The following is a 27139-nucleotide window of genomic DNA, read 5'->3' as shown; positions in this document are numbered from 1 at the left end:
AGGTTTCTTTATGGGTATAGAGCTGGTGACGGCCTGTAGAGGATTTGATTTCTTCCTGTAATTTTCTGTAGAGAGTCCCTCCATACCCAAGAGTTTTCCTGGTTTCCCAGAATCTACAGGCTATGACCCTGCTTTGAGAAAGGGGCTAGAATCAATAGGGTACGGTATGTGAGGGCGCTTGGCTGGGCAGAACATGTGATGTTAGCGTATTCTGTCTTTTCCCAACCAACGGATGAAGTGTTAAGGAGGAAATGAACTCTCATAAAGAAGGAAAAGGTAGAGATAACTTTACATAAATTGCAAATGTTGTTTTGAATCTTCTTACAACTTTTTGCTTTGTTCTATCCCGTCTCTTTTGGCATTTTTCTGTCTTCTTCCTGGCCTGCCCCATTTTTTTGGGGGTTCCTCAACCAGAGCAATGGTTGCCAAACTTTAGCACGCCTCAGATTACCTGGAGGGCTTGTCACAATACAGACTGCAGAGCCTCGCCTCCAGAGTCTCTAATCTAGTAGGTTTGGGGATTTACATTTCTTATAAATTCCCCGGGGGAAATTGATGCTGATGGTCCAGGGCCACACTTTGAGAGACTGTGGTCTAGAGACTGTGCTTTATTGTCTTAATTGTTTCATTCATTTATTCATTATTTCATTCATTCACTCATTCATTCATTCAATATTTATTGGGACATTACTGGCATTTAGTGGGTCTTTAATAAACGTTAAGTGGCTGTGCATTTCCCTGAGTCTCAGCAGCCTATGGGTACCAAGCACTCTTTAGTGGGAGTGATTCAAATTGCACTGACTCTTACCCTCTCCTGCATAAAATAAGATCTCCAGCACCTCTAAGACAAGTATGCAACTGTGTCACCAGGACGCCAGGCTTGTCACTCAAGTGCTTATCACCCAGTCAATTCGTTCTAGCTCCTCCTGGATGTTTTCCGTCTGTGCAGCTACTTAAGGGCGCCTCATGGCTGAGCCTGCTGCCGCCGCTGCCTTCCATCAGAAGCATCAGGTCCATGCCAGGGGCACTGCCTGACAGTGTGCCTGAGATTGGAAAGGTGGGGACAGTGGGATGCTCCCTGACTCTGCTCTGCATCACATTTCCTTGCCTGGAAACCAAAGTGGGCTGCTGATGCCTCGATATCTTACAGGACAAGACGTGAAAATATCCCCATCTGGGTTTGCCTGTTGTTATTTCCTGGGGCTTGAATCACTATAGCTGGGAAGGTGGGAATGGGTGAATGGGCAGGGACTGTGATAGTAACCCTTTCTGTCTTTTTGAATCCAGCTTCTTTAAAAGTGCAAACATGCATATGCAGTTTTCACACCCTGGCAACTTCTCAGATATGCCACTCATGCCTGAATCACAGTGGGAGGCACAGCTGAGCCTCAAAACTACTAGCTGCAGAGGAAAAAAGGACCCCCCAACTTCCCTCTACCTTCTCCTCCTGCACTTTGAAGGTGTTTGTTTATAATCCTGTTGCATTTCTAATATGCCAAACTTAATCTGGTCTAGCCAGGATGCCTTCCTTCCTTTAACTGTACTCTGCAACTTCTTAGTTCTTTCATGCAAATGATGCCTTAGGTGAGGAGAAAAGAGACAATTTGTAGCTCTGTATGATTTTCTGCAAGGAGCCTAAGGATTAAGACAGCTTTATCCTGTCTTTACACCTTTACATGGGTCCAAAACCACTGCTGCTTGGGTTTCCTATCCTAAGCCAAGAATGACCGAGGGCCAGTGCGTTTGGCCTCATTTGTGTGTGTGTGTGTGGCCTGGGGGTGGAGGTGGGAAGCAGAGCATCCAGGCCTTCAGCGCCCAGGGCTGAGGTGGAGGAGCTTTATTGTCTAGATTGTCCGGGGGCTTTTAGAGGGAACTCAGGTGGCCTCTGACTTACCTATGTCTTTTCTTACTCCATGAGGACTCTATGCATTCTTGGGTTTCAGAACTACAAAACAAATGCTGGTTATTTTAAGAGGCAGAAATGATCTAATTATCCCGAAGTGAAATAACAACCCATAAATATTCTATTTCAAACATATGTCAAATTGGCTGTCATACATTTTATTTCTTTCCTGTATTATGCTCCGTGCATACAAACATTGAGCAGTTTCTGGTCATGCGGCAGAAGCATCCTGATCCAAACCCACCTTTTACATAAATGGAACAAACACTCGCAGGGAAATGAGGCTAACTGGATGAATGCAGGAGACTTCCATACCGGGAAAAGGCACGGAGGCTCGTGTTCCTCTTTGCCAGGTATGACAGGAAATAGAGGGGAGAACACCCAATGCAATGAAGTGTCAGGCACTGCATCCCCTGGAAATATGCCTATTTGGTGCCCTTCTGGTCACACATGAGAGATCAAGAGATGGCATGCAGCATCATTTCCTAGATTTGTAAAGCTAGCTCTGAGAAGACAGCTAGTTTTCTTTTAAAGTGCTTCTCCTACCTATGGCAAGTAGATGTGGTGGTCAACAGGGAAGATGTCCTTAAGAGTGACTGAATAATGAAGTGTCAGATAGAAGGGAACACATTTTTTTAATATAATGGAACACTGTAACTTCTTTTGAAGACATGTATAATATAGAGCACTATTTAAGGAACTACAAACTTCTTGGTGTCAATCAAACACCTTTATTTTATTTTTTTAAGATTTTATTTATCTTGAGAGAGAGAACATGCAAGCGGGGGGAGGGGCAGAGGCAGGAGAGAGAGAATCTCAAGCAGACTCCACACTGACTGAAGAGCCCGACGAGGGGCTCGATCTAATGACCCTGAGATCGTGACCTGAGCTGAAATCAAGAATTGGACGCTCAACTGACTGAGCCAACCAGGTGCCCCAACCAAACTCCTTTATGACAACATTTCAAAGATTATAAGACAATTCTTCAGTGTCAGGACAGGCCAGCTTGGGGCTGCCCAGGCCTGGTATTAGAATGGATAGCAAAAATAACAGCAAATTCCCTATCACAAGCAGGACAGGTGTGGTGCCTAAGAACCTAGCCTAAAGCCAGGATTATAGTTCTAGAAGTGCTAGAGGTCCCAGTGGAAGGGTCTGGTCAGCACAGAGCCAGGAACAAAGTGTTCCTTTGTAGGTCTGTAATCTGTGTAACAAGCTTGGGTCCACAACAGCAAGGAAAAGCTGGATACTTAGTTTTTCAGTGACTGGAGTCCTTAGATGCTCCTTTTCACTTTCTGAATGGCTCTGAGGCGGTGGCTGAGCTTGAACCCATGGTAGCAGCAACAGGTACACCTGACAGGAGTGGAGAAACAAGAAATGTGAGTCGTGTGAATGGCAAATCTGGAGCCCTACACGCTGTCCAATCTGGTCCTGGAGTTCTCCCAGCCCAAAGGAGAAGCAGCCTTTACTGCCCTCGGGGCTTACTTACAGTTGGAAGCCTTGGAGGATTTAAAGATTATTTTACTGCCAGTGAAACCTAAGACTTATCGCTTAACTGCAAGAAGGTCTTAATTTGCTTCTGAAACTAGCCACTTAACTTTTAGAAGAGTGAATTATAACCCCGCACACTGGAAGTTTTTCCAAGTATGGATTGCTGGGCTCTACCTCAGACCAATTAAATTAGAATCTCTGGGGAGGTGGATGGGGCCTGGGTATCTATATATTTTAAAATTTTTCAATGATTTTATTTTTCTTTAGCTTTTTAAATTTAATTTCAAATGATGAAAACATCACTAACTCTTCATTGTAAATAAAAATAAGTAAAAAATTATTACTTCTACTCTACATAGAACATACGCAAGATAGAAAGAATATAAAAAGAATATTTGTTTACCTACCATCTCTTTCATAAATCATAAACGTATAGCCCACAAAATGTCCCAAAATAAACATCCTTTCATAAATACTATGTAGTTCGAGAAATTGCATGTTACCAGAGGCTCCTAACCCTGCTCATGTTGCTTCTCCTCATTTTCCTCTCTTGCCTCCATAAATGTATAAAAACTTTCCCAGGTAATATTATTTTATTATTATTTTTTAATTTAATTTAATTTTATTATGTTATGTTAGTCACCATACAATTTTAATGAGCCATACCATTGTTTTATTGTCTACTTTCCCGCTTTGTTTTCCTCGTGGATTTTTTTTTAATGGAGAGAAAGTACTTTAGGTATGAGGATTTGATCTCTCTGATCAAATATTAATACCAACAATAAATATTTGGAGTGTTACATGAGCGCTCACATGTTATATGTGAATGTCATATTTGACAACAAACTTTCAAGCCATTACTCATTCAAGGAATTTAGGTTTATTTTTCTAAAATGAAATTAAAATTCTCTCTCTCTTTTTTTAAAGATTTATGTATTTATTTATTAGAGAGAGAGAGCACGCACAAGCAGGGGGAGTGGGAGAGGGAGAAGCAGGCTTCCCACCGAGCAGGGAGCCCGATGCAGGACTCGATCCCAGGACCCTGGGATCATGACCTGAGCCGAAGGCAGACACTTAACGACTGAGCCACCCAGGCACCCTTAAACTTCTCTCTTGAGCTTGATGGTAGAAAGTACCTTCTGTTCATTTTCAACCGTGACAATGAGCAATAAATGGCAGCCACTTCCCCATTCCAAAATGAGGGTCCACCATGCCAAGGGAAATAGGTGGCTGCATTACGAAGCCTGAGGTTGCGAGGCAAAGGATGGTGATTGTGCATATCAGACCACTTGTGGGCAATACAGACAGGCCCAAGTGAGAAAGCCACCCTGTTGGCCGTTTTAAATCCTGCCCAAGAGAACGGCCTGAAGAGAGATGGTGACCTCAACAGAGCAGAGGGCTGCCAGACCCCAAGGGGCTGAGGAGACATCAACAGCCAGCCGGAGAGACAATAACAGTGGTGTTTTTGAAGTGACTGCAAAATGCCCACCTGATGGTCAACTTTATATACCTGCGCTAAGCCCGGAGAGCTTATAAACCAATTCATAACCCTAGTGTGGAGTGGCAAGAATATTTCCACTGTTACTACTTTTCCGTCCCCACTACCCTTCAACTCTAGAATAGCCAGAGCTGGATGCAGAGTGAGGTGAGTGGGTATGTAGGTGGGGAAGAAGGTCTAGATGGGAAAATAAACAAAAAACAACAACAAAAAAAACAATCTGGGATGGATTTCCTCTCCCCCTTTTCAGTGGGCTTTGGCTATGCTTTTTGAGGGACAGCTAATTTCTGGAAAAGGAAAATACTTTATACTTAAATTTGAAAATTTTGACTCCTTGGATCAAACATTTTGATTAGTTTTTGTGCGAGCTGTGTGTGTGTGTGTGTGTGTGACTAAAATGAGTGGAGGCATTTTAAAAATTCTAAGTACGAGGAAAAAAATCATGTGTGGGTTTTTAGCCAAGGGAGTTGGAAAGTGCTACTAGGCCACCAAGTGGGTTTGAATAGGCAGTGGGGAGAATGATGAAAATTATTTTCTTTTTTTTTAGAGAAGGGAGAAAGAGAGAACACATGAGTGAGTGTGGGGGTGGGGGTGGGGGGAATTGGGAGTGGGAGAGGGGCAGAGGGAGAGGGAGAGAGAATCTTAAGCAGACTCCCCACTGAATGTGGAACTGGGCCCGGGGCTCAGTCTCATGACCCTGAGATCATGACCTAAGCCAAAATCCAGAGTCCAATGCTTAACTGGCTGAGCCACCCAGCAACCCCAATGAAAATTGTTTTCTGATTACATCTGATGGGCATTCTTGTCCACTGTGTTGGTTATATCCATATATTGACTACACCAATAATTCAAGGAGCATGTTCCTAATTATACGATGATAGTTTCCCTTTGATGCAGTGATGATGCCCTGTCAAGCTGCCTGGGCTGGGAGAAAGGCCTCTGAGAAGTTCAATAAGGTGCCCGGGGAATAAAAAATAGTGACTAATCTTTCAAATTATCATTCTGTCACCGCTATCTCATTTAACCATCACAAGAAACTGATGGGGTAAGTGCTATTATTAGTCGTCTCTCAGAGAGGGAAACTGAGGCTAGAGAGGTAAGACCACCTGTCACAAGGGACCACAGCTAGAAAGCACAGGAGGGTTAGGAGCCAGGCTTTCTCCCTCTGGAGCCCATTCTCTAAATATCCTACCTTTTAGCCTCTACTAATCCCTCCTACGGCTGTAAGGAGGCAATGTGCTGGTCTTCTAATAAAGAGACCTTCGTTGGGGTGAGGGGGCAGTCAAGCAAATCTGCCAACTCAGACATCACTCATCAATTTCCAAAACATTTCTTTACTAAAGAAGTTGCTTTAGAAACAGCCAGCAGAGGCTTCTGCTGGTTATAACCTGGCTTCTGCTTTTAATTTAAGATGTACTTTTAATTTTTAGAGTCCAAGTCAGTTATTCTTCTTGATATGTGAAAATAATAATATCGTTATAATATATTTTTAAAAAGATTTTATTCATTTATTTGAGAGAGAGAAAGTGAGTAAGAGACAGCACAAGTGGAGGGAGGGGCAGAGGGAGAAGCAGGCTCCCCGCTGAGCAGAGAGCCCGATGTGGGGCTCGATCCCAGGACCCTGGGATCATGACCTGAGCCGAAGGCAGATACTTAACTGACTGAGCCACCCAGATGCCCCTAATATCGTTATAATAAAACAACTCTGTCATGGTTTCCTTTCAAAAAGTGAACATTTACTACCTAGAAAATAATTCTGTGCTTATGAGTTTTAGAGTTTTGGAACACAAAGGAGAATGCTTTTGGAAAAATGCTTGAAGTCTCATGAAGTTTAGCCAAAATCTACAGGTACTTCTAGACCATTGTCAATATTGGAATTGTTCCTCTCCTTTCTCCATGTGGCAGAACCTTTAAAAAAGAAGACAGGTCTGAGTTCGAGTGCTAAAGTAACAGCTGTATTATAATTTTTTGGCATTTTATCCCTTGGGAGTTTATTCTTTCCTTCTATGTTTCAATCCCTTGATTTTTTTTGCATTGTAAAATGCAGTGTTTTTAGGATTATACACCATACGCTAATCTCCTACCCGCCCCCCAGTATCACAAACTTCTTTTCCAGTGGGGCAAACAATCCCTGTCACTGTCCTACCTTCTGATTCTATTTGCCCTCGAAGCAAAGAGCATGAGCTTAAATGAGACCCAGAGGTCATCAACCCTGCCTTTGTGCCAGGACATGCAAACTCCCTAAGCCAATTACTAACCTGTTTTTAAAACAACTTCCAATCAGAGAGAATCCATGACTTCTTTTTGTGAGCCGTTGCACCATGCAAGAGCGCACTATAAATGTCTTCCCTATCTGTGTGCACTCTTATCTCACCAGTCTATTTTTTTCCTCTTTTAACTTAACTCTTTCTTACCTTTTTACAAACCTCTAGACCTTCTCAGAAGAGGTGGGGGACAAATATTACTCTGTAAACAGTCAAGACAGTAAGGGGAGTCGTAGTCCCTGGGAACCTTGGTGCTCTAATCCCCAGCTACACGGGATGGACAGCAGGGTTCCGGCATTCCTCATTTTATAAGGTATTTATCCTGCTGCCGCTAAGCAAACACTCTCAATCCTTTTTAACCCCATGAGACTGACATTTCTGAGTCTGTTTCCAAACAGGACACTAGAGGGCTCCCAGGGGTTAAAAATAAGTGGAAAATGATTTGAATGAAAACTGCTTCTGTACGGCTTTGGCTTTTGTTTTTTCAGATCTTAAAATTAAAGTTTATTTTTTAGACTATTAAAAACAAAAAAACCTAACACGTCTTAAACTGGGATACCAGTGGCCAGTTGACAAATGACCGTTTTGCTTTGCAATCAGGAGTTTTCAAGGGAGCTTTTAAAGCTGAGCTATTTGAAATGTGGAACACTCTTGACCATGAAATATGTTCTACTTACATGCCTCAGCCTCTAAAAGTTCTTTGCATTACAGTCAGGGATTACATTCTTCCTGGAGCCAAGCATGGGGCCAGCTGTGTAAGTAAGGTTGCTTATGAGTTCTTCTTCTTTTTAAGAATGTGAAAGAAATAGAGTTAGAGATCCCTTTATTTTCTTTCTGCTGACTTTTGTGGGAAGAAAAGAAATGAAAAGCAATCGGATTTGTGTTTTGTGTTTATGTGTGTGTGTGTGTGTGTGTGTGTGACTGAATAAACATAACTTCTTCTGAGATATATGGACATTTATGGCTTTATATTGAAATCATTCTTCATTAGGGATGATGAAACATAGAATGAAGAAAAAAATTGTACCATCAGATTAAGAGAATATGTTTCCGAATTTGAACGTTAATATTTGGTGCTTCTGCCCAATTTGTAATGCAGGACTTTAAAAAATAAACACAGGATGGCTATAGATTGTTTTTAAAAACCATCTCTCACTTGTCTGAAATGATTACTAGATTTCAAAAAGGATTTGTCAAATTTTAATACTTTTCTTTCAGAATCAAATTAAATGACTCCAGCCACAAGTTATAAAATACTCTTGGATTTTCGTGGTTTGTTTTCACTAATTTAAACTGAATATCGAATCTCTATGTCTGTCCTGTTACTCTTTTTTAAACTTTCTTTAAAAGAAATTTCATGGTGGTGATATTTGTGAAAGGAAAGGGTTACTTTTTTCCTTTACTCTTGAAGAGGAACTGAACTCGTTTGAGATTGTGACTCAGTTAACTCTGTTTCCATTCATTCCCAGAAACAAGCCACACTTCTCCTTGGGGAGGCCGATAGGAGTTTAAAAGATTTGTTGTGGCGAGTGTCAGAAACATTCCCAACTTCATCACCATCCCTTTACTTCCACCTCTACTCTACCCACGGGAGACCACTTATATACCTAAACGGAGGCAACAGCTGAATTCAGGAAACCATGCATCATGTCAGCAGGAACCAACTGCAGACTTTAAACTCTGTTCAACATGTGGATGCAGCAGAGAAATGACCTGTCCAGACAAGCCAGGGCAGCTCATAAACTGGTTCATCTGCTCCCTGTGCGTCCCGCGGGTGCGTAAACTCTGGAGCAGCCGGCGCCCAAGGACCCGGAGGAACCTCCTGCTGGGCACTGCCTGTGCCATCTACCTGGGCTTTCTGGTGAGCCAGGTGGGACGTGCCTCTCTCCAGCAAGGAAGGGCAGCAGAAAAGGGACCACACCAGAGCCACGACACCGCCGAGGCACCCTTCCCTGAGATACCCTTGGATGGTACCCTGGCCCCTCCAGAGTCTCAGGGCAATGGGACCACGCTGCAGCTCAATGTGGTGTATATTACCCTACGCTCCAAGCGCAGCAAGCCTGCCAATATCCGTGGCACCGTGAAACCCAAGCGCAGGAAGAAGTATGCAGTGGCATCACCAGCCCTGGGACAGGAGGCTTTGGTCGGACCATCCCTTCAGCCACAGGATGGTGCAAGGGCAGCTGATGCTGAAGTGCCTGGGTACGTCCAGGGAGGAAATCTGGCCAAGGCTGAGGAACGACCCTGGAGGCTCAGGGGCTCAGGAGTGCACGTTGCGGGCTCAGATTTTCAGCGGCGCAAGACCCAGGAGAGCAACATCAGGATCTACAGTGAGAGCGCCCCCTCGTGGCTGAGCAAAGAAGACATCCTCCGAATGCGCCTGTTGGCGGACGGTGCGGTGGCAGGTCTTCAGCTCCTGTCCTCTAAAAGCGGAGCGCGCTTGCTGGTGCTAGAGGGGAGTGCCGCTGGCTCTGTGCCCGGCTGTGGCCCCAGCCCCTGTGGACTACTCAAGCAGCCTTTGGACATGAGCGAGGTGTTTGCCTTCCACCTGGACAGGATCCTTGGGCTCAACAGGACCCTGCCGTCTGTGAGCAGGAAATCAGAGTTCATCCAAGGTAACGGCTTCACGTGCTTCCTGATTTGCAGCTGTTGGGGATTCGGGTTGATTTTTCTCTTTTCCCTCACTCTCTTTTTCGAAATGATTTTCTCCACCCACGTCTCACATTTGGACAGCAGCAGCATGTCTTTCCATACGTTTGGCATTTTTTATTTCCCAACTTTGGGAGGATATGAACGTCCCAGGGAAATGCTGTACTCAAAATGCAAGGGTAAGCCCACACTGTGTAATCTTTGCTCTCCTTTTCCCTCACTGCACTTCCCAGTGGCTTATTAAATCTAATTAAAGCCAGTGGCAATTTGCATGATGAGAAGAGGAAGCGGGTGGAGGCAAAGAACTTGCTGACAGTCAGGCATATTATTAGAGAGGTTACTGTGGAGGTAAGTAGAATTTCATTCCTTAGGAGTTTTTAAAAAGTGAAGGGGATCTCCCATCCAAAAAGGGAAGGGGAGAGGGGGTTATCTTTCTTCAGCAGATGGAATCTTTTTAAAAGGCCCAGAGCCAGACCATGTTAGATCTGACCCTTTGGTTCTTTTACAATGGATTTAACCCCCCTATTTTACAAAGAAAATGAAGTGAAAATAGGTAATTTGTTCAGTATATACTAACTAGCTATATGGTTTCTTCAAGCCCATGACCATAATTTATTGAGCCTGATTTCTAAGACTCTGTCAGGTGACAAACATTTTGGCAGGCTCTGGGGTATGTAGCCAGTCACTTTAGTGGAAAGCAAAGGGGCTGGTCTGTGGCCATGCTCATGCCATATGAAGGATATTCTCTGAGTCTTGAGGCTGTTCCAGGCTTTGAATACAAAGTAGGGTGGGTCAGTGGCTCGTTTTTGAAAGCAGAATAATCCCAGAATTTGCCGGTATGAATCGAGGCTGGCCCAACAGGCTAGAAAGGACCACAAGGGGATTATAAGCTCAAAGAATATTTCTTACTTTTTGTCATCATGAAATTTAGCATTTTATGGAGTCCAGACTGGAAAGGATTAAAATTCTTGGGAGTGGCCAAGAACTAAACTCTATTTCCAATGGCTTTAGGATTATAATTTAGTCTTAAAATGGGTACTTCTAGAAGTACCAGTGATTTACTTAGAAAGACTTGGCATTCCTTACTTTATCCTGGTCCATGTCTAAGTGCTTCAGATTCACAGGTATGTTTTGATGTCTCAAGTTCACAAAATAGTCCACCATGATTATGCAGATGTGAGATAACCTCTCAAACATTTGATAAAAGGTTGGTAAAAAGTCACTTTTCTTGGGTGCTCACTATTTGCTAGGCATTATACTAATTGATTCATATAGTTGATACATGCTTTGACCCTATGTTTCTCACAACTGAGCTATAAGGTAGGTACCATTATTATTTCCATTCAGTAGATGTGAAAATTGAGACTTATTTAGCTAAAATAATGGGCCTCAATTTCCACAGCTAGTAAATGGCTAAGTTGAGTTTCAAACATACACCCAGCAAACTGCAGAACTTAAGCTGTTAACCACTGGGCTTAAGTGACTGTATAACTTATCATCCAAAGTGGAAAAACACCCTGGAGTAAAAGAAGATATTGGTGAGCTTTGAGATAATAGGCATCCACCAAGCCTGTCCTGGGCAAAGCAGGGTGTAGCATAGAGTCACTCTTATTACCCTATACTGCCATTCACTATCATGTCATAAAGGCCCCTGGGTAGAGAAGGTGAATTCTTGAATAGATCCTGAGGCATGGTACCCCAATATGGTACTTCTCTGGGTTGCTCTTGGATGGATGGATGTTGGGAGAATAAAGTAGTGGGTAGGAACTTACCAACCACGTGATCCAGAAATGTTACAGTATCTGTGAATGCCTCAGTTTCCTCAGCTGTAAAAGGACAATAATACCTACCTCATGAAGTTGTTGTTAGTTAGTACATGAAAAACCCATGGAATGAGTGATTGTCACAGAGTAGATCTTCAATAAATATTGTCTATTTTTGTTACTACACTACACATGTGAGGTACCAAGTTTACTGAGTTACTCACATAGCCTCCAAGACTCACATATCATGTCTTTACATGACACAACCAGATCTAAAGCCCTGGTCTCTCGATTGCTCAGTTAAACTTTTCAATATTGGGATTCCTTGTATATATTTATTCTGTGCTCTGAATATCCAGCATTTAAAAAAAAAAAAGATTTATTTATTTATTTTAGAGAGAACGAGATAGAGAGGTGAGGTGAGGGGCAGAGGGGGAGGGAGAGAGAGAATCTCAAGCAAACTCCCCACTGAGCGTGGAGCCCGACATGAGACTCGATCCCATGACCCTGAGATCATGACCTGAGTCAAAAATCGAGTCAGATGCTTAGCCGACTGAGCCACCCAGGCACCCCTGAATATCCAGCATTTGTGGGGATGAAAAGGGCGGTTGCACTCAATTTGAAGGAGGGGTTTATAATCCCCATATATCTTGGTGTTCTTCTCTCATTTCAGATGTAAGTGGTGATGGAAAGAAACCAACAAGGTTGTATCAATATGACTCTTAGTGTCATGAGTTACCTAAGATTATATGTCAAACAATACTGTCTTTCTTTGTGTTTTCTTTGACACTTCTCCTGTGTAGTTATTTAGAGACATAAAATCAAGCCAATTTCCTCAGGAGTCTATGACATGATTTAAATATAGTTATGAACACTCTACACAATATAATTCTACTCATGTAGGCTATTATATTGATGTAAAGTACATAAATAGATCAATTCTGGTCAGGGCAGGAGATACATAGACAGTCTTAGGTTCTTGGTATCTCTCTCTATCCACCTATTTCTAGGCTTTTCCTGACATGTCTTTCCTCTCCCAATTTCCACAGAAGTGTATATTTTCCTCTGGGGTCCTCTTATTCTTCTTTTGGTCCAAGCTTAGATTTATTTCAGGCTCCCTGTCTACCTAAGGATGTGAAAGATCTTACCTAGTTGCCCAGGACCTATTTCTGGCTCATTTTATATCATCTCTTTGTATTATAGTTGCTCATTTAATCATCATTTCATTCCCACTAGTCTCTAGGTCTGTGAAGACAGAGACATTTCCTGTCTTATTTAGCATTTCTAGATCCTAGTGGGGAGTCTGGCACATAGTAGGTGTTCAATAAATATTTTTGAATTAATGCAGAAATACATTCTTGACTTGTTCCACTGACTCTTAACAGTGAATCTGTATTTGCTTCCGCTTCCAATACTCAGGAGATGAGTACTACCATTTTTAGTCCTAAAGTCAGGCTGAGATTTCTCCTGGAGGATCTTATAAAGAACTCACTGTAGAGGTAATGAAAAATGTCTTTGGCAACCTCTGTGTTATGCAAATAATGAGGTTTATAGAGCTTATTCTTGTGAGGACCATCAATATGGTCTGCTGGCCTCACATGGTAATGTAATTTGATAATGAGTTTTCTGCAGGAGGAACTGTTGGATTGTTTTAGGTATATATTTCTCTGATGATCTGGCTTGGTCTAAGAATAGGTATTTTAATATCTGGGAGAGTGAGTAGCCAGAAAATCCTGTAAGTAATCCTGCCCTAAGTGTTGTTTCTGTTCTCTGTTGATTAATGTTTGTGACAATAAATTCATGCCCAGTACCAAGAACATAGTTCGTCTGTACTGTGAATCAAATATAGATATTTGGCTTATCTCAGTAAATCTTTCCAAGAAACCTTTGCGGTAGAAAAAATTTTTTAACCTTAATTTTAAAATGGAAGAAAGGTGGTAAGAAGATTCCTCTAGGTCATACAATGAATTAGTTATCCAGAAAGAGTTCCTTGTCTTTCCTATTTTCATCAATTGGCTTCCTTCAACAAATCCTTTAAGGGGCCCTAAGGTAGGACTTTTTTTTTCTCTATCACCGCAATTTATTAGTTTATCTGGTTACTTAATATTGTGAACTGGTACAGGCTACGAGAGCCTCTTTTTTCTCAAGGAGGCAACAACCTTTAGAGCAAAAGTAATGTTGAGGTATGATATACTTGGCACTGTTTTAAGTACCGTGCATGAATTATCTCATTAAATCCTCATAAACATTTTATAGGGTGGATCCTCAAGGAGAGACGTTTTCTGAGGTAGATGTGGAGGCCCGGAGCAATTATGTACTTTGCTCAAAGTCATATAATTGCCTGTATGTGAAAAGGACACATGAGATGCAGAGGGAGATGTGAGAGAGTCCAATGCTATGATTAAATGATCTACCTGCCCCCAGCCTCTCAGATCAGTCTTTCTGTTGACTCAGTCGGAAGACAAAAGGTCTCAATTGTAAAGCTCATCTTCAGGTTTTGTTTGTTTTTTTAATTAGTAAAACTGTTGTGGGTGATCCTATCAGCAAAGATCCACTAGCTCAGGTTAGCTTGGGGCAGGTTTTTGGTTGTATAACTTGAAGAATTCTATCTGATTCTTCTTGAATACAAAAAAGTATGTATGTGAAATTCGTGGACTCACTGACCTGGTACTGTATACCAGGCCATTTTCTGACAGTGCGACTCCAAAGAGAACCCCCGAAAATGAGAAAGGGTGTCCTTGGGGAAAGGCAAGGTTGTAATTAGGTAGGGGGTGCCGGTGGTGTGCCATGCAACAAAATCTAGCAATTATCACTGGAACAGAGTCTCATCCTGTGCATATCTATGTGGGAAATGAAAAATTGACTGGAAATATAGAATCAAAGGGCTTTTAAAAAAATCAGTTTCTGCAACAATGACGTCTTCTTCAACTGTGAGTTTGTAATGAATCTAGTGTCATACATCACCCAGTTCCTGTACTGCACTTGGCATTATATGTCTATGCATCACTTCATTCTGTAAAGAAGATACTGTCGACACTTTAAATATCAGAGTGTGCTGAGATTCAGCAAGATTATGAAATTTGCCCAAGGACGCATAGCCAGTAAACAATGGAACTGAAATTTGTAACCATTCTGTCTGATACATAAAGCCCCCTCAAGTTGATTCTCTTAACCCACATCACCTCTCAGATATAACTTGGTATAATTATGAGATAGTGGCAAAAATGGGCAAATTTTAGCATGGTGATATCGGATTTGCCACTACTGTTCCTACTTAATTTCTGTTTTCAATTTAACAATTTAACATGGGTGATATTTTTGTACAAAGGAAGTATGACATACCACTCTGAACACTGTTGCAAGGTTTTTGTTTTTGTTTTTAAATGCAAGCCGATGTTTACCACATTTTCTTGTTTTACCATAACCGATCATAGATACGCACACATGACTGAACATATTGGTATGTTTTCTGCCAAACTATCCTTGCAAAAGTCATAAATCATTTCAAGGGTCACCAGATACTGTATGGTGCTGATATATTTAATTTTTTTAACAAAATATTTTAAAATGTTTATATAAGATTAGAAAAGCAGACTATATCCATATAAAAGTCAAGAGCATAAGAAAACCCAGCACCCCTCTGTGATCTTCGATTTAGCGGCTTTGCCAAAACTTCCCTAGCAGTCTGCACAGTAATGTGAATGAATCCCAAGGGACACCATTTTGGTAGCATTTAAGCATTGTACTATTTTTCATGCCCAGCATGGAAGATGCATTATGTATGCTTTATTTTTAGGATGCTGCTTTATTGCCACAGAGCTGTCATACCGAATTAAGGTAGCCTAGTTCCAGGAATTCTGTATGTCAAGGCTGCTTAAATGACAAACTGCAGGCACCCCACCAACTTCCATTTAAATTCATTGTAGATCCCAAGTTGCCCTCTGTCTTCCAACTTGCATTGCCTCATCTTATTATAAAGTAGGAGAAAAACAGTGTGTATTTTCCACTCTCTTTTCGAGTCCATGTGGGTAGCACCATATTTGCTGGGTGATGGGGCAGTTGCCAGAGCAGGGGGATGGCACCTGCCCATTTCATGTTGTCTCAGGCTCTCAGGACAGAAACATTTTGCAGGGTATAATGAGAATAATCTAGATGCCCCTAGAATCTGAAAACACATTGACTCAAAATCCTAAAAGTCTTGGACATTTGTGCAAACTTTCTTAAAAGCTTTCTTTGGGAGTGTAGGAATCACATTTTATTGTTAAAAATCTGGACTGAAAGCACATTGTGTTATCAGAAAAGCCCTAAGGGTATTTCTTTAGCAATCAAATTGAGCTGGTCAGCTTAATACTTTTCATTCATTGGTGAACAAAAGTTTGCTGAGCATCCGTTCCAGGGTCCCCTTGTTTGCTCACTACATACCTTCGTAGACAAGTGAGGGGACCTGGGGACCTTCTCTGCCATGCCTCTGCAGCTTGTCCCTTGATCCCACACGTGGCCGGGGTGGAAAGGACGATGAATGGTTACCATGGCGTGAAGGATGCATGTGCCTCTCAGTTCCAAGCAGTCTGCTCCCTGCTCCGGTATCACAGTCATCTTTTCTTCTTTTAAGAAATATGTTATTGAGCACCTACTCTGTGCCAGTGGCTCTTCTAGTCATTGGGGGCTATATCGGTGAACAAAACAGTCAAGAATCTCTGCCTTTTTAGAGCTGACACCAGTGGGCAGTGTGAGAGTTTGGTGGCCCGAAGGGCATCTCCGTCTGCCACTGGTGTCAGAATCTACTCAGAACCCTCCTGAGCTCAAGGTTATGGTCTTTCCATTAGGACTGAATCTGTTATCGTCTCTGGGTTGGTCTAAGGGCCACACAGGTACAGAAGGACAAGACAGCCTCGCTCCAGTTTCAGTTAATGGGCAAATATTGCAGTCATATTCTGTTGTAATTGCTAACATTTACTTTCTGTGTGTGCGGCACTGTTTTAAACATGGGGAAAAAGCCATACACTGGTTCAAATAGCTTTGTAGTTAAGGGCGTGGATTGTCATATTAGTTTTCTAGGGCTGCCATCACAAAATACCATAGGTGGAGCGGCTTAAACAACATACGTTCATTTTCTCACAGTTCTGGAGGCTGGAAATCTAAGATCAAGGGGTCCACAGGTTTGCTTTCTTCTGAGACCTCTCTCCTTGGCTGGCAGATGGCCGCCTTCCCTTTGTCCTCACATGGCCTTTCCTCTGTACGTGCCCTCCCTCATGTCTCTCTGTGTTCGAATCTCTTATAGCAACACCAGTCATTTGGGATTAGGGTCCACCATAACGGTCTCATTTTCACTCTTTAACAGGGCCTCTTTAAAGGCCCTGTCTCCAAATACAATCACATTGCGAGGTACTGAGGGCTTCCACATATAAACGTGGGGGGAACACAATTCAGTTCATGGCAATTGACAATCTAGACTTCCTGAGTTTGAATCCTGATTCTACCACTTGTGAATCAAGTGGCTGTGTGACCTGGGATAAATTAACTTACTCGCTGTGTACCTTTTTTCTTCATTAGCATACTAGGGATGATGACAATAAAAATCATGATGATAACAGTACTTACCTCATGAAGTTGTGAAAATTAAGTGAGTTGATATGAAAAAAAATATTTATAAAAGTGCCTAACACTTTGTAACACTCAGTAAATGTTACCTTTTATTTTCATCCAGTTTTAATGCTGATTTAGCTCTTGGTGATGTGTTTGCTTAGATTTTCTTTATTTGTTTATCTAGGTTAACATTTACTTGAACTAAGTAAACAGGCACCTAAAGTGGTCACTGAAAGAAAGTGCTTGGAGTTGAGAGTGGATTATACCAATATCTCCCATCTGCGGGACACTGAGCACTCTACATTTATTATCTCACGAAATTTCGTGATGGCCCCATATGTTAGGTATTGTTAGACAGATTTTCTGTGGGAAAAAATGAGGCTCAGAAGATAACGCATGTCCTCCAAAGGCCCACAGGTCATGTGTTGCATGGTTGGAAGAACCCCATAGCCTTGTTCTTCATCACTGTGCTATCCTGTGCCCCATGGGCCCTCACCTCATGTGTTAGCCTCCAGTAGTTGTGGCCTGGGGCTTTTCCAGTTAATCATACATCCGGGTTGTAACCTGCTTTCCCCACTGCCTTGCAGTCTGATTCCTGAGTAGCCATGACGCCTTAACTACTCCCCTTCTCATGATAGTGATCTGGGGTCAGGAAGAGAGAGGCAGATGGGAGTTCCCACCACCCTAATTTTCATTATTCCAGTGACTCACAGGATTATGGAGACCTGGGAGTGGACTGTTGAGCACAAGCTAGATGGAACCAAGTCATGGAAACCTCTGCATATCCTCACCTTTTTTTTCTCAAGTTTCTCTCTGATCTTTCTTAACTCAATTGAGAGTGAGGACAATTCAATCACAGCTTACTGTAAGGATGTCCCATTAACCAGACTTCGATTCGAGCCCGTTGACTATTCCTTGGAACTTCAGGGCTATAGATGAAAATTGAGGGATTCTGAAAAATTTGTTCATTCATTCTCCAACCTTTTTTTTTTTTTTTGGATTTATTTATTTATTTGACACAGAGCACAAGAGAGAGCATAAGCAGAGGGAGGTGGCAGAGGGAGAGGGAGAAGCAGCCTCCCCGCTGAGCAGAGAGCCCAACATGGGGCTTGATCCCAGGCCCCTGGGATCATGACCTGAGTCAAAGGCAGACGCTTAACTGACTGGGTCACCCGGGCACCCCCATTCTCCAACATTTTTGAGTGCTTGCTTTGGTGCAGATATCATGTCAGGCATTGGAGGTCCAAAGGTGATTAAGAAATAGTCCCTGTTCTCACAGAACACTCAGTTTGGAGGGTAGGAGACAGCTAAGCAACTGCACCATATAAAAAGGGTATGATATAAAAAAGGTATCTCAATGGAGATATTTTGAGGAGGACTTGCAGGCATAGAGGGGGAATATTTAGCTCATAATGTGTGTGTAGGGCGGTGGGTGGGGCATTGTAAAAACTTCTTGAAGAGCTAATATCAGAACTGGATATGAAGTCACTGTGGGTGGAGTGAGAGATAGGGTGGGTGTTGGAAGGGTAGAGAAAATAGATGTGTGAAAAACTTGTGAAGGCAGAGGTGCTTAGGAAACCTCAGAGCTCTGAAGGAGATGAGGGTTTGGGAGGGTTGTGGGCGGGGATGAAGTGAGATAAAGCTGTGGTCTCCAAAGTGGCTGGGTTTGATGTCATGTAAGGACATGGACTTTATCTTGCAGATAATGGGGAATCATTGAAGGGTTTGAAGAAGGGGAGTGATATAATGAGTTTCGCATTGTAGGAAGGTCACCCTGGGCAGGAATTCATGGCTCCTTTATCTACATTAATAAACACGAAATTGCCCAGGACTGGGTCACCCCAACGTGACCAGGACCTTGTTCACAAAATATGATTGTTTGCAGAGGCTGGCACAGTGACCACATCATCACCACCCTCAGAAGTCACATTTGATTTCTGTTTTTCTAAATGGAATACCAAGACAGGAATTTTCTGGGAATTTTCATTTATATATATAGCAGAAGTCCAGGGCAGACCTAGAAAGCAGAAGTTCCTGTCCATTAGTCAAAGGTTCAGAAAAGAGAAGGACACTTTGTTTTTAAAGTAGAACTGATGATTTAGATTGTTTAAGTAGTTTGTGACGGCGGAAGTCATAAGACATTCTCCTTTCCTGCTTCCTCAGCTTTCACACTTAGCTAACTCTTAAGGAAATATGGAGATTATTTTAACTCAGTCCAACCTAGAGAAAGCAAGTCATAAAGTGAAAAACAGTTATATAAGTAAATAAATACTTTCTTTGTTGTTTGAAGAAATGTCTAAATCACCCAGAAATCTATTTCTGAGACAGGTCTCTGTATACAGGACTTGGTTGGCTATAGAGAAACTATACATATGAAATCTATAGAATTCTGTCTCTCCTTTTTTTAAATCATAAAAACCTCACATAGGTTTGGTTCTTTTAAATATTTGACAGTGCTATATTTTCAGTATTTCACTGGATTCTCACACAATCCTGAGGTAGATTTGGAAGGTACTCTTCTCATACCTTGGGGAACTCAGTGCCTGAGTCAAGGTGGCTGAGGAACTCGGCTCACGTTCTGTGGAGACCAGTGATCAGTCAGGAATGGAATCAACATTTGTGATTTCTTTTTCTACCACACTCGTACTCTTAGCTCCTTTTTAGTGAAGTTTCTTCCCCTTATTAACTGCGACATTTCAGCACAGAGCTATTCTAGTAGGGCACAGTAATTCTTCATTTCTTAACTGTGCACTGAAAGCTCCATCTTTATGTTAGTCCTTCTCTTGTTCCCTTCAAACACTTGTTCAGCTGGCAAATATTTTTGTCTGATTGTCATTCTGTGTGCAACTTGTCTGTTTCTGAGGCTGGGGCCTTAGCTGGGATGGGGATCTTGTAAGGCCTCTGTGTTTGCTGTGCCTCACCGAATTCTTTCTATCTGAAACCCGGGAACTCAAAGGTCCACTTGAGGATGATTGTAAAAACTTGTGTTTTGAATAAGTAAATTAACAACATTTAAAACCCTGAGCAGAATTAAAATGTCATCAAATCCTTCCAATTTTCTCCTCCCTCAAGGCTGTCCTGGAATCTTGCATTTCTGTTTTCCCTTCCCTCACGTTCACTGACTTGTTCACATTTACCAACTCTAAGCCAAGAGATCTTACTTGCTTCTTCACTTCAGTCTAATACTTTTAACTGCCAAAACCCTACTGGGAGAGACATTCCTTTTTTTTTTTTTAAGATTTTATTTATTTATCTGACAGAGAGAGACATAGTGAGAGCAGGAACACAAGCAGGGGGAGTGGGAAAGGGAGAAGCAGGCTTCCCGTGGAGCAGGGAGCCTGATGTGGGACTCGATCCCAGGACCCTGGAATCATGACCTGAGCCGAAGGCAAACGCTTAACGACTGAGCCAGCCTGGCGCCCTGGGAGACACTCCTGAAAAATAGAGCAGACAGTACTTAAGGGATCATTAACAACTAGACACCTGCTACACTATCATTGGAGTTACATCAACACCAATAATTGCCTTTAACAATTAGAGATCTAAGGCATTAAGGTTTTCCTCCAGTGTGCTGTTGATAGTTGTGGTAGAAGCTGACAGAATTCATTTCCTATACAAAGATAAGTTTCAAATTTTGATTGGCTTTTGTTTTCTTGAATAGGTTTTAGAGAGTCGTTTTTGATGAAGGGCTCTGAGCTGAACTGCCACTTTCCTTTTTGTCTTGTTCACAAGGAGTCTTGGAACAGTCTTAGAATCTGGCCCATATGATAGAAAGGACTTTTGATTTCAGAACTCAGAATGTTTTTACTTATTTTTGTTCAGTGACAAATGCAGACAGACCCTCACAACTCCACCCAGCATGCTTAGCATTCACCTGTAGGTCAACAAAACCAGGCAGCCAGTGTTCAAAGTGAAGGGCATTTAATAAATCCAGGCAAAGGGGATTGTGTATAGGACTCATTCTTGGTGAACATTCGCGTTCATCTTCTCAAAAGAATGTCTTCTTTGTGCTTTTGAATAGAGAATGACTTGGGGGAACATCAAAATTCAGGGGAAATATTCAGATTTTGGAAAAAAAAAGTTTTACTGGCAAGTCTCATTTTTTTAAGGCAGCTGTATAACCTTTAATTCACATGAACACCCACATATCTTTTGAAACCTGCTTTCTCACCACTCTGACAGAATTTTATCTCTTCACTGTTAAGATTTCTCTAGAGAGTGCAGTACTGCATCATTTTGACAAACCTGAATGTGAAGAGATGAATGCTCTTCATCTCTGAAACACTTCAGGGTAAGTTGCTTTAACCAGTTTCCTGTTTTCAGAGGCTATTTTTCTGTCATCCCTTCAGATCTATCAAAGTTCACTTAATTCTTTTAACAGCCATATTTTATAAAAAGTGGAATTCTTTTCACACTAGTACTGATGGCTCTGAGATCTGGAGCCATTCTGACTACCACTATTATCTCGAGGGCCATACGCTCTGAGACATAGGAAGGAGACCAGTGTGTGCAAAGGAACCACCCCACCCACGCTCAGCCTGAGAACTGCTACTCACCCTGCTTTCTTCTTGCTTTCTGGAAATCCCCCTTGCCTGAGGTACACGGATTTCCAGTAGGGCAGGATGGAACATTTCTATGTTACAGTCAGCATTCAAAATATTTTGCTGAGGGGACATGGGTGGATGTGGAGAAAACCCAAAATATTAATTGAAAACCAATTACTCCTAGCAGCTGAAAGCTCCCTTTGGCAATTTGAGAACAGCTTTTTAAATAATAGTATAGAAAATGTATCATTCAGGAAATTTGATGTGCTAAAGTAGAGAAATGGCGAATGAAATACAGTATTCTCAAAGACTAGATCAGGGGTTGATACACTACAGTCTGTGTACCAAAGACGGCCCCTTGCCTGTTTTTGAGTGGCTTGTGAGCTACAAATGCTTTCTCCAGTTTTAAATAGTTGACAAAAATCAAAAGAACAATAATATTTCTATGACACTTGAAAGTGATATGAAATGCAAATTTCAATGTTTATAATAAAGATTTATTGGAACACAGTCACATCCATCTGTTGATACATTGTTTTTGACTTCTTTCGTGCTGTAGGAGAGTTGAACACTTGCTGGGTCAATACTTGTGATGGAGACTGGACGGCCTTCAAAGCCTAAAATATTTACTACCTACCTTTGACAGAATGTGCTGACCACTAGGCTAGGTTATTGTATGACAGTTAAACTGACGCCATTTAAAAATATTTAATTATAAGAGAAATGTTTGTGGTAAAATATTTAGTAAAACAATCATGACAAACTGTATATATGAGACAGTCCCAAATAGTTTATTTTCCTTGCATAATTTTTGCCTCTTTCCCCCGGTGGAAATGTCAATGCCAAGAAGATAACTAGAAATTGGCATTTATTTATTAATTTATTTAGGTTCAGTTTCTAGAATAATGCTTGATGCATAGTAGATGCTCCATAAACAAATGAAGGCAGTCAAAGACTGACAGATTGTGTCATTGCATCATGTCTCTATGTAATAATAGTTATAGCAGAAGCTTTCTGGGATGTGCATATATGTTAGGCATCAGGTTGAGGACTGCAAATGCAAGAGCCCATTTAATCCTAAAAGCCTAAAAGGAAGGTACATTCTCACCCCCATTTTACAGAGGATGAAAGCAAGGCTTAGAGAGGTTGCTTAACTTGTCTAACGTTACAAAGCTAAGAGGTAATGTGACCAGAATTCAAAAGATCTGTTGGATTCCAGAGCCTAAGCTCTCACCAGAAGCTCTACTTCTTAAATTTCTAAAAACAATGTACATTTTGAGGTGAGAAAGAAAGAGATGGGAAAATACCAGAAGTCAGTATATAAATCACAGAACCAATTACTAAGCTCCTATCCTGAGCTTATAGATGATTTTTGTTTTCTTAGCTTTACATGTTAATGTTTTTCCACATTTCCCAAAATGAGTAGATTTGCTTTTAATTGCTTTAAAATAAGAAACAAATGTTTTAAAGGAAACGAAAAACAGCCCAGAAGGTTAACTGTTTCAATTGTTTATGTAGATCATTTCCCTGTTTCTCTGCGGGCCTCATGTGAATTGCTGAGGAAACGGCCTGCCTGTCTGTCTCCTGTATTGATTTGTGTTGTTGAGGTTCAGGATTAGGTTTCAACTCCCTTTGAATACTTCCTAGCCCTGAGAATCTCAAGTGCTGTCTGTGTATAACTTTAGTCCAGAGACACCGATGGGTAGAACTCCTTGGTGTTTATCTTTCGAAGTCTGAAGTACACATGTCTTTGAAAGCGATGTTGTGTCTTCCGCTCATATTTGGTTACATTGGTCTCTACACATGTCCCGCTCATGATGGACTGCTTTTACCTGGATTTTACTATTATTATTTGTTAAATTGGCGTCGTATTTGGAGTCCACTCATTTAAAATTATATTTATGCAATAAATATAATTTATAGTTATCTTATACCTAAGGAGACAATTAGGTCTGAGCAGCCCCAAAACCATTTAGGAAAGTCAAAGGAAAGAAAAAGGGAAAATGTCTTTTGGATCTATGTTCTTTCTCTATTTTTTTTCTTGATTGTGTGTTGGTGACTGTGGCATACTTCCCCAAATCCAAAGGACTTCTTGCAAACCCAGGCTGAAATTGCAAGGCAAAAAGGAGGAAGATTTTTCTTTTGAATAAAACTGGAATGTAGGTGATCCAAATGACCAAGAGAGCACTACTAAAATTATTGAGGTCACAGTAACAGCAAATTGAGGAGAGGTTAGAGTAGACGACTGTTTCCTGTAGTAAAGACTAGGCAGATAAGAGCTCTACAAAAGGCAAACAAGCAAGATGGTAAAAATAAATGTCTTTATCCAAAAGGAATACAGTCATAGATCGAGAGCCCCTCAGGTTATTTTAAAGGGTTTTTAAAAATTCCTCTGATGTGTCTTAGACATTCCAGTCATAATTTCAGAGGCTTCCATTGTCCAGGCCTGTTAAGAATGAGTCTAGTGGGCTTTTCCAGATCTTTGTGACTCCCCCCCCTACCAAGAGCATCATTCTGATTTTTAACCACAAGCAAAGCCACTTAACATCATCTCTCAGTGACTTTATTTGTCGGAAATGGGGGCTGGAAAGTGATGTCATTGGTTTTAAGCTTGAAGTGTCATATAATGGACTTTCGTGGTCTTCCCTGTTTATAACTTCACTTGGGCTCATCATTCTTTATACAGTCTAGCAGTGGCATTTCTAAACTATTAAGAGTGAGACAAAGGGTGCCTGGGTGGCTCAGTTGGTTAAGTGACTGCCTTCGGCTCAGATCATGATCCTGGAGTCCCGGGATTGAGTCCTGCATCAGGCTCCCTGCTCAGCAGGGAGTCTGCTTCTCCCTCTGACCCTCCCCCCTCTCATGCTCTCTCTATCTCTCATTCTCTCTCTCAAATAAATAAATAAAATCTTTAAAAAAAAAAAGAGTGAGACAAAAACAATTAGAATGACAGATTTTTTTTTTTTTTTTTTTTACATATCATCTATGGGCTTGCAGTTGAAGAAATGCATTTGCTTAAATGCACTTTGTGAGGTTATGTGTGAAAAAATGATCCGTTACCGAGAGCGTTACTGTTTCCTTCAGAGAAGGAAAAAAGTTTCCATCTTGCTTCTTTTTTCTTTCTTTGGAGATTATAGTAGCTGGTGTGAGCCATACAATTTCACTTTTAAATTTGCGACTTCCAAAAAATTCTTTTTCCATGGCCTCAGAAAATCAGACAGTTGTTATTACAAAGAGAGAGCAGCCCCTCTCAGACATTGAATAGACAATTATAAATGACTGGATTCTTTCCCTTTTTGTAGTGGCTGCTTTTAGATGTGGAATAAAACCACATTGACCAGAACACTGTTATTGGTGATTAGTGGCTTATTCCTGCGCCACATCAATAAAACGTCTTGTCTCAAAAATCTTTCCTTTCATTGTCTAACAGGGACATTGGAATATCATCTAATCAAACTTTTTTGGTAGGTGAGGGGGTGAAGCTGTGAGGGACTGCCTAAAGGCTCATACTGAGTCATGCTAAACATGCTAAAGCGAGTTTGGTTTTTTTTTTTTTTTTGGATTCTGTAGATGGCCGCCCATGTCCTCTCATTCTCTGGGACTCATCTTTATCTCCAACAAGTAATGAGACCCACTCTTCTGTTAAGCTCACCTGGGGAACTTACCAACAGTCGTTGAAACAGAAGTGCTGGCAGAATGGTCGAGTACCCAAGCCTGAATGGGGTTGTACTGAAATACATCACCACGAGTGGTCCAAGCTAGCACTCTTTGATTTTTTGTTACAGGTAAGTTTATCAAGTCAAGTAAGGGGTTATCTAAGGCTGACACTGAGTTACGTAAGTCTAACACTAAGGGATTTTCTACAGCTTGAATTTTCACGAAGCCAGAGTTTAAGTTCTATAATGCTATATTTGGCAAGTATAATACTACACTGCAAAATTTTATATTCTTTTGGGAAATATTCAGAAATGTCCCTCAGCTCTTATATGAGTTTCTGAAGGAGTAATTCTTCAGTATTTCGGCCCTGCCATAGTCATACTCATCGTACATCCAACTTACTGAGGAAACCCATCAACAACTCTTCAAGGTGCATGGTCTTCCCTCATTTGTGAGGTGAGTAAACTGATGTTTCATGAGGTGAAGGAACTCACCCACATTCTGACAACTACTAAAAGCTGGAGTTGGGGTTTCCTGGGATCTGTTGATGGTAAAAATTTGTCTTCTTTTCACACTGTATTTCCATCATTCCATATTATGTTTCGATGGTCACTCGGTTATATAGTTTACAGCCAACATTTCTCTTGTTTTCTTTCTAGTAATTTTTTTGTAAATATTTCATTAAGATCAGGCATTGGAGAATAATAGAATAATAAATATTGACCATCTACATAAGTGAGTGACACAGAATGTCATAGGTGTCTTATAACTCTTATCTCCTTTTGATAAAGATCTTATGACTCTCTTCATCCCCTCATTCTGATTACTGCTTTTCCTTTCCTCCATTTTAGAAAAACCTGTAGGCTGCTATTGTTGCATTGCTAATTAATATTTTGTGGAAATTTAGGACTGTCTTAGGACATTTGTAAAACATTCTCCTTTTGTTAATTCCTCTGTGTGTGTGTGTGTGTGTGTGTGTGTGTGTGTGTGTGTGTGTGTGACATTTTGGGAAGGCACTAGAGAGGGATAAAAATGTAAGAAGGAAACCAGAGTCACAGAATTTCAAGGGATTAGGAACTTTCAAGAAGAGGATGATTTATGGTGTCAGTGTTGCAAAACCACCAGTGAGAACTGAGCCGGAGAGCAGGCCAGCAGAACTGGCAAGGAGGCAGTCAGAAGTCACCAAAAACTGTTGTAGAGTTCAGCTATGAGGCTCAGACTGGTCTTAAGCATTGTATATATATTATCTCATTTTTCCATTTAATTAACATACTAACTCTGTGAGATAGGCATCTTCTCTCCATTTTATGGGTTGGCAAAAGGGATACTGAAGCATAAAGAGGTTATTATAAAGAACTGTGGAAAATCTGAGATCTTACCTTTCTCACAAGCTAACAAATTAGCCAGCCACATGTTCATAGATGCTAGCAGAGGACAAAACATTCCTGGGTCAGAGGCAGCAGATTACTTCATTACTCGTGGTATAGCAAGTGGCATGAGCTTCATGTTCCTTTGCCCCTCATGTCCCATTGGGATGATAGAGAGTAGCCCTGGTGAATGCTGCATGTAGGGTTTTGTGTCACTACGGAGGAACTCTAAGCTTAGGAAACCCCCAATCTTATAAGAGGTTGCTAGCAAACCTGTCCAACATTGCCCCAGAAGGAGAAATTATCTTTATTATCTTGGTGAAGAGATAAATCAAATCTGCCTTTCACATCAGTGGGAAACACTCTTTGTATTTCCCAAGGTTGTTTGCTATACTAACATCCTTGAAGAGACAGTACAGA

General features: G+C 41.3%; 1 protein-coding gene across 2 annotated transcripts in view; it reads left to right on the top strand.

Annotated features, from left to right (window-relative positions):
* Nucleotides 1-7773: 7773 nt before the first annotated feature.
* Nucleotides 7774-27139, top strand: part of GASK1B (golgi associated kinase 1B) — a 48706-nt gene continuing 29340 nt past the window's right edge. Inside the window, exons 1-3 of one of the 2 annotated variants that reach the window (XM_025874403.2) lie at nucleotides 7774-7908; nucleotides 8623-9768; nucleotides 25266-25480. In XM_025874403.2, coding sequence (XP_025730188.2) covers nucleotides 8862-9768; nucleotides 25266-25480 — 1122 coding nt within the window. In that variant the 5' untranslated portion in view covers nucleotides 7774-7908; nucleotides 8623-8861. Of the gene's footprint in view, nucleotides 7913-8622; nucleotides 9769-25265; nucleotides 25481-27139 lie in introns of both variants that reach the window. The other variant, XM_073892421.1, reaches the window with a different exon arrangement.

Source organism: Callorhinus ursinus, unplaced genomic scaffold, assembly GCF_003265705.2.
Source record: "Callorhinus ursinus isolate GAN/ISIS: 27379988/994484 unplaced genomic scaffold, GSC_fseal_2.0 scaffold4, whole genome shotgun sequence".
Classification (NCBI taxonomy): domain Eukaryota; kingdom Metazoa; phylum Chordata; class Mammalia; order Carnivora; family Otariidae; genus Callorhinus; species Callorhinus ursinus.
This window is presented reverse-complemented; position numbering and strand designations above follow the sequence as displayed.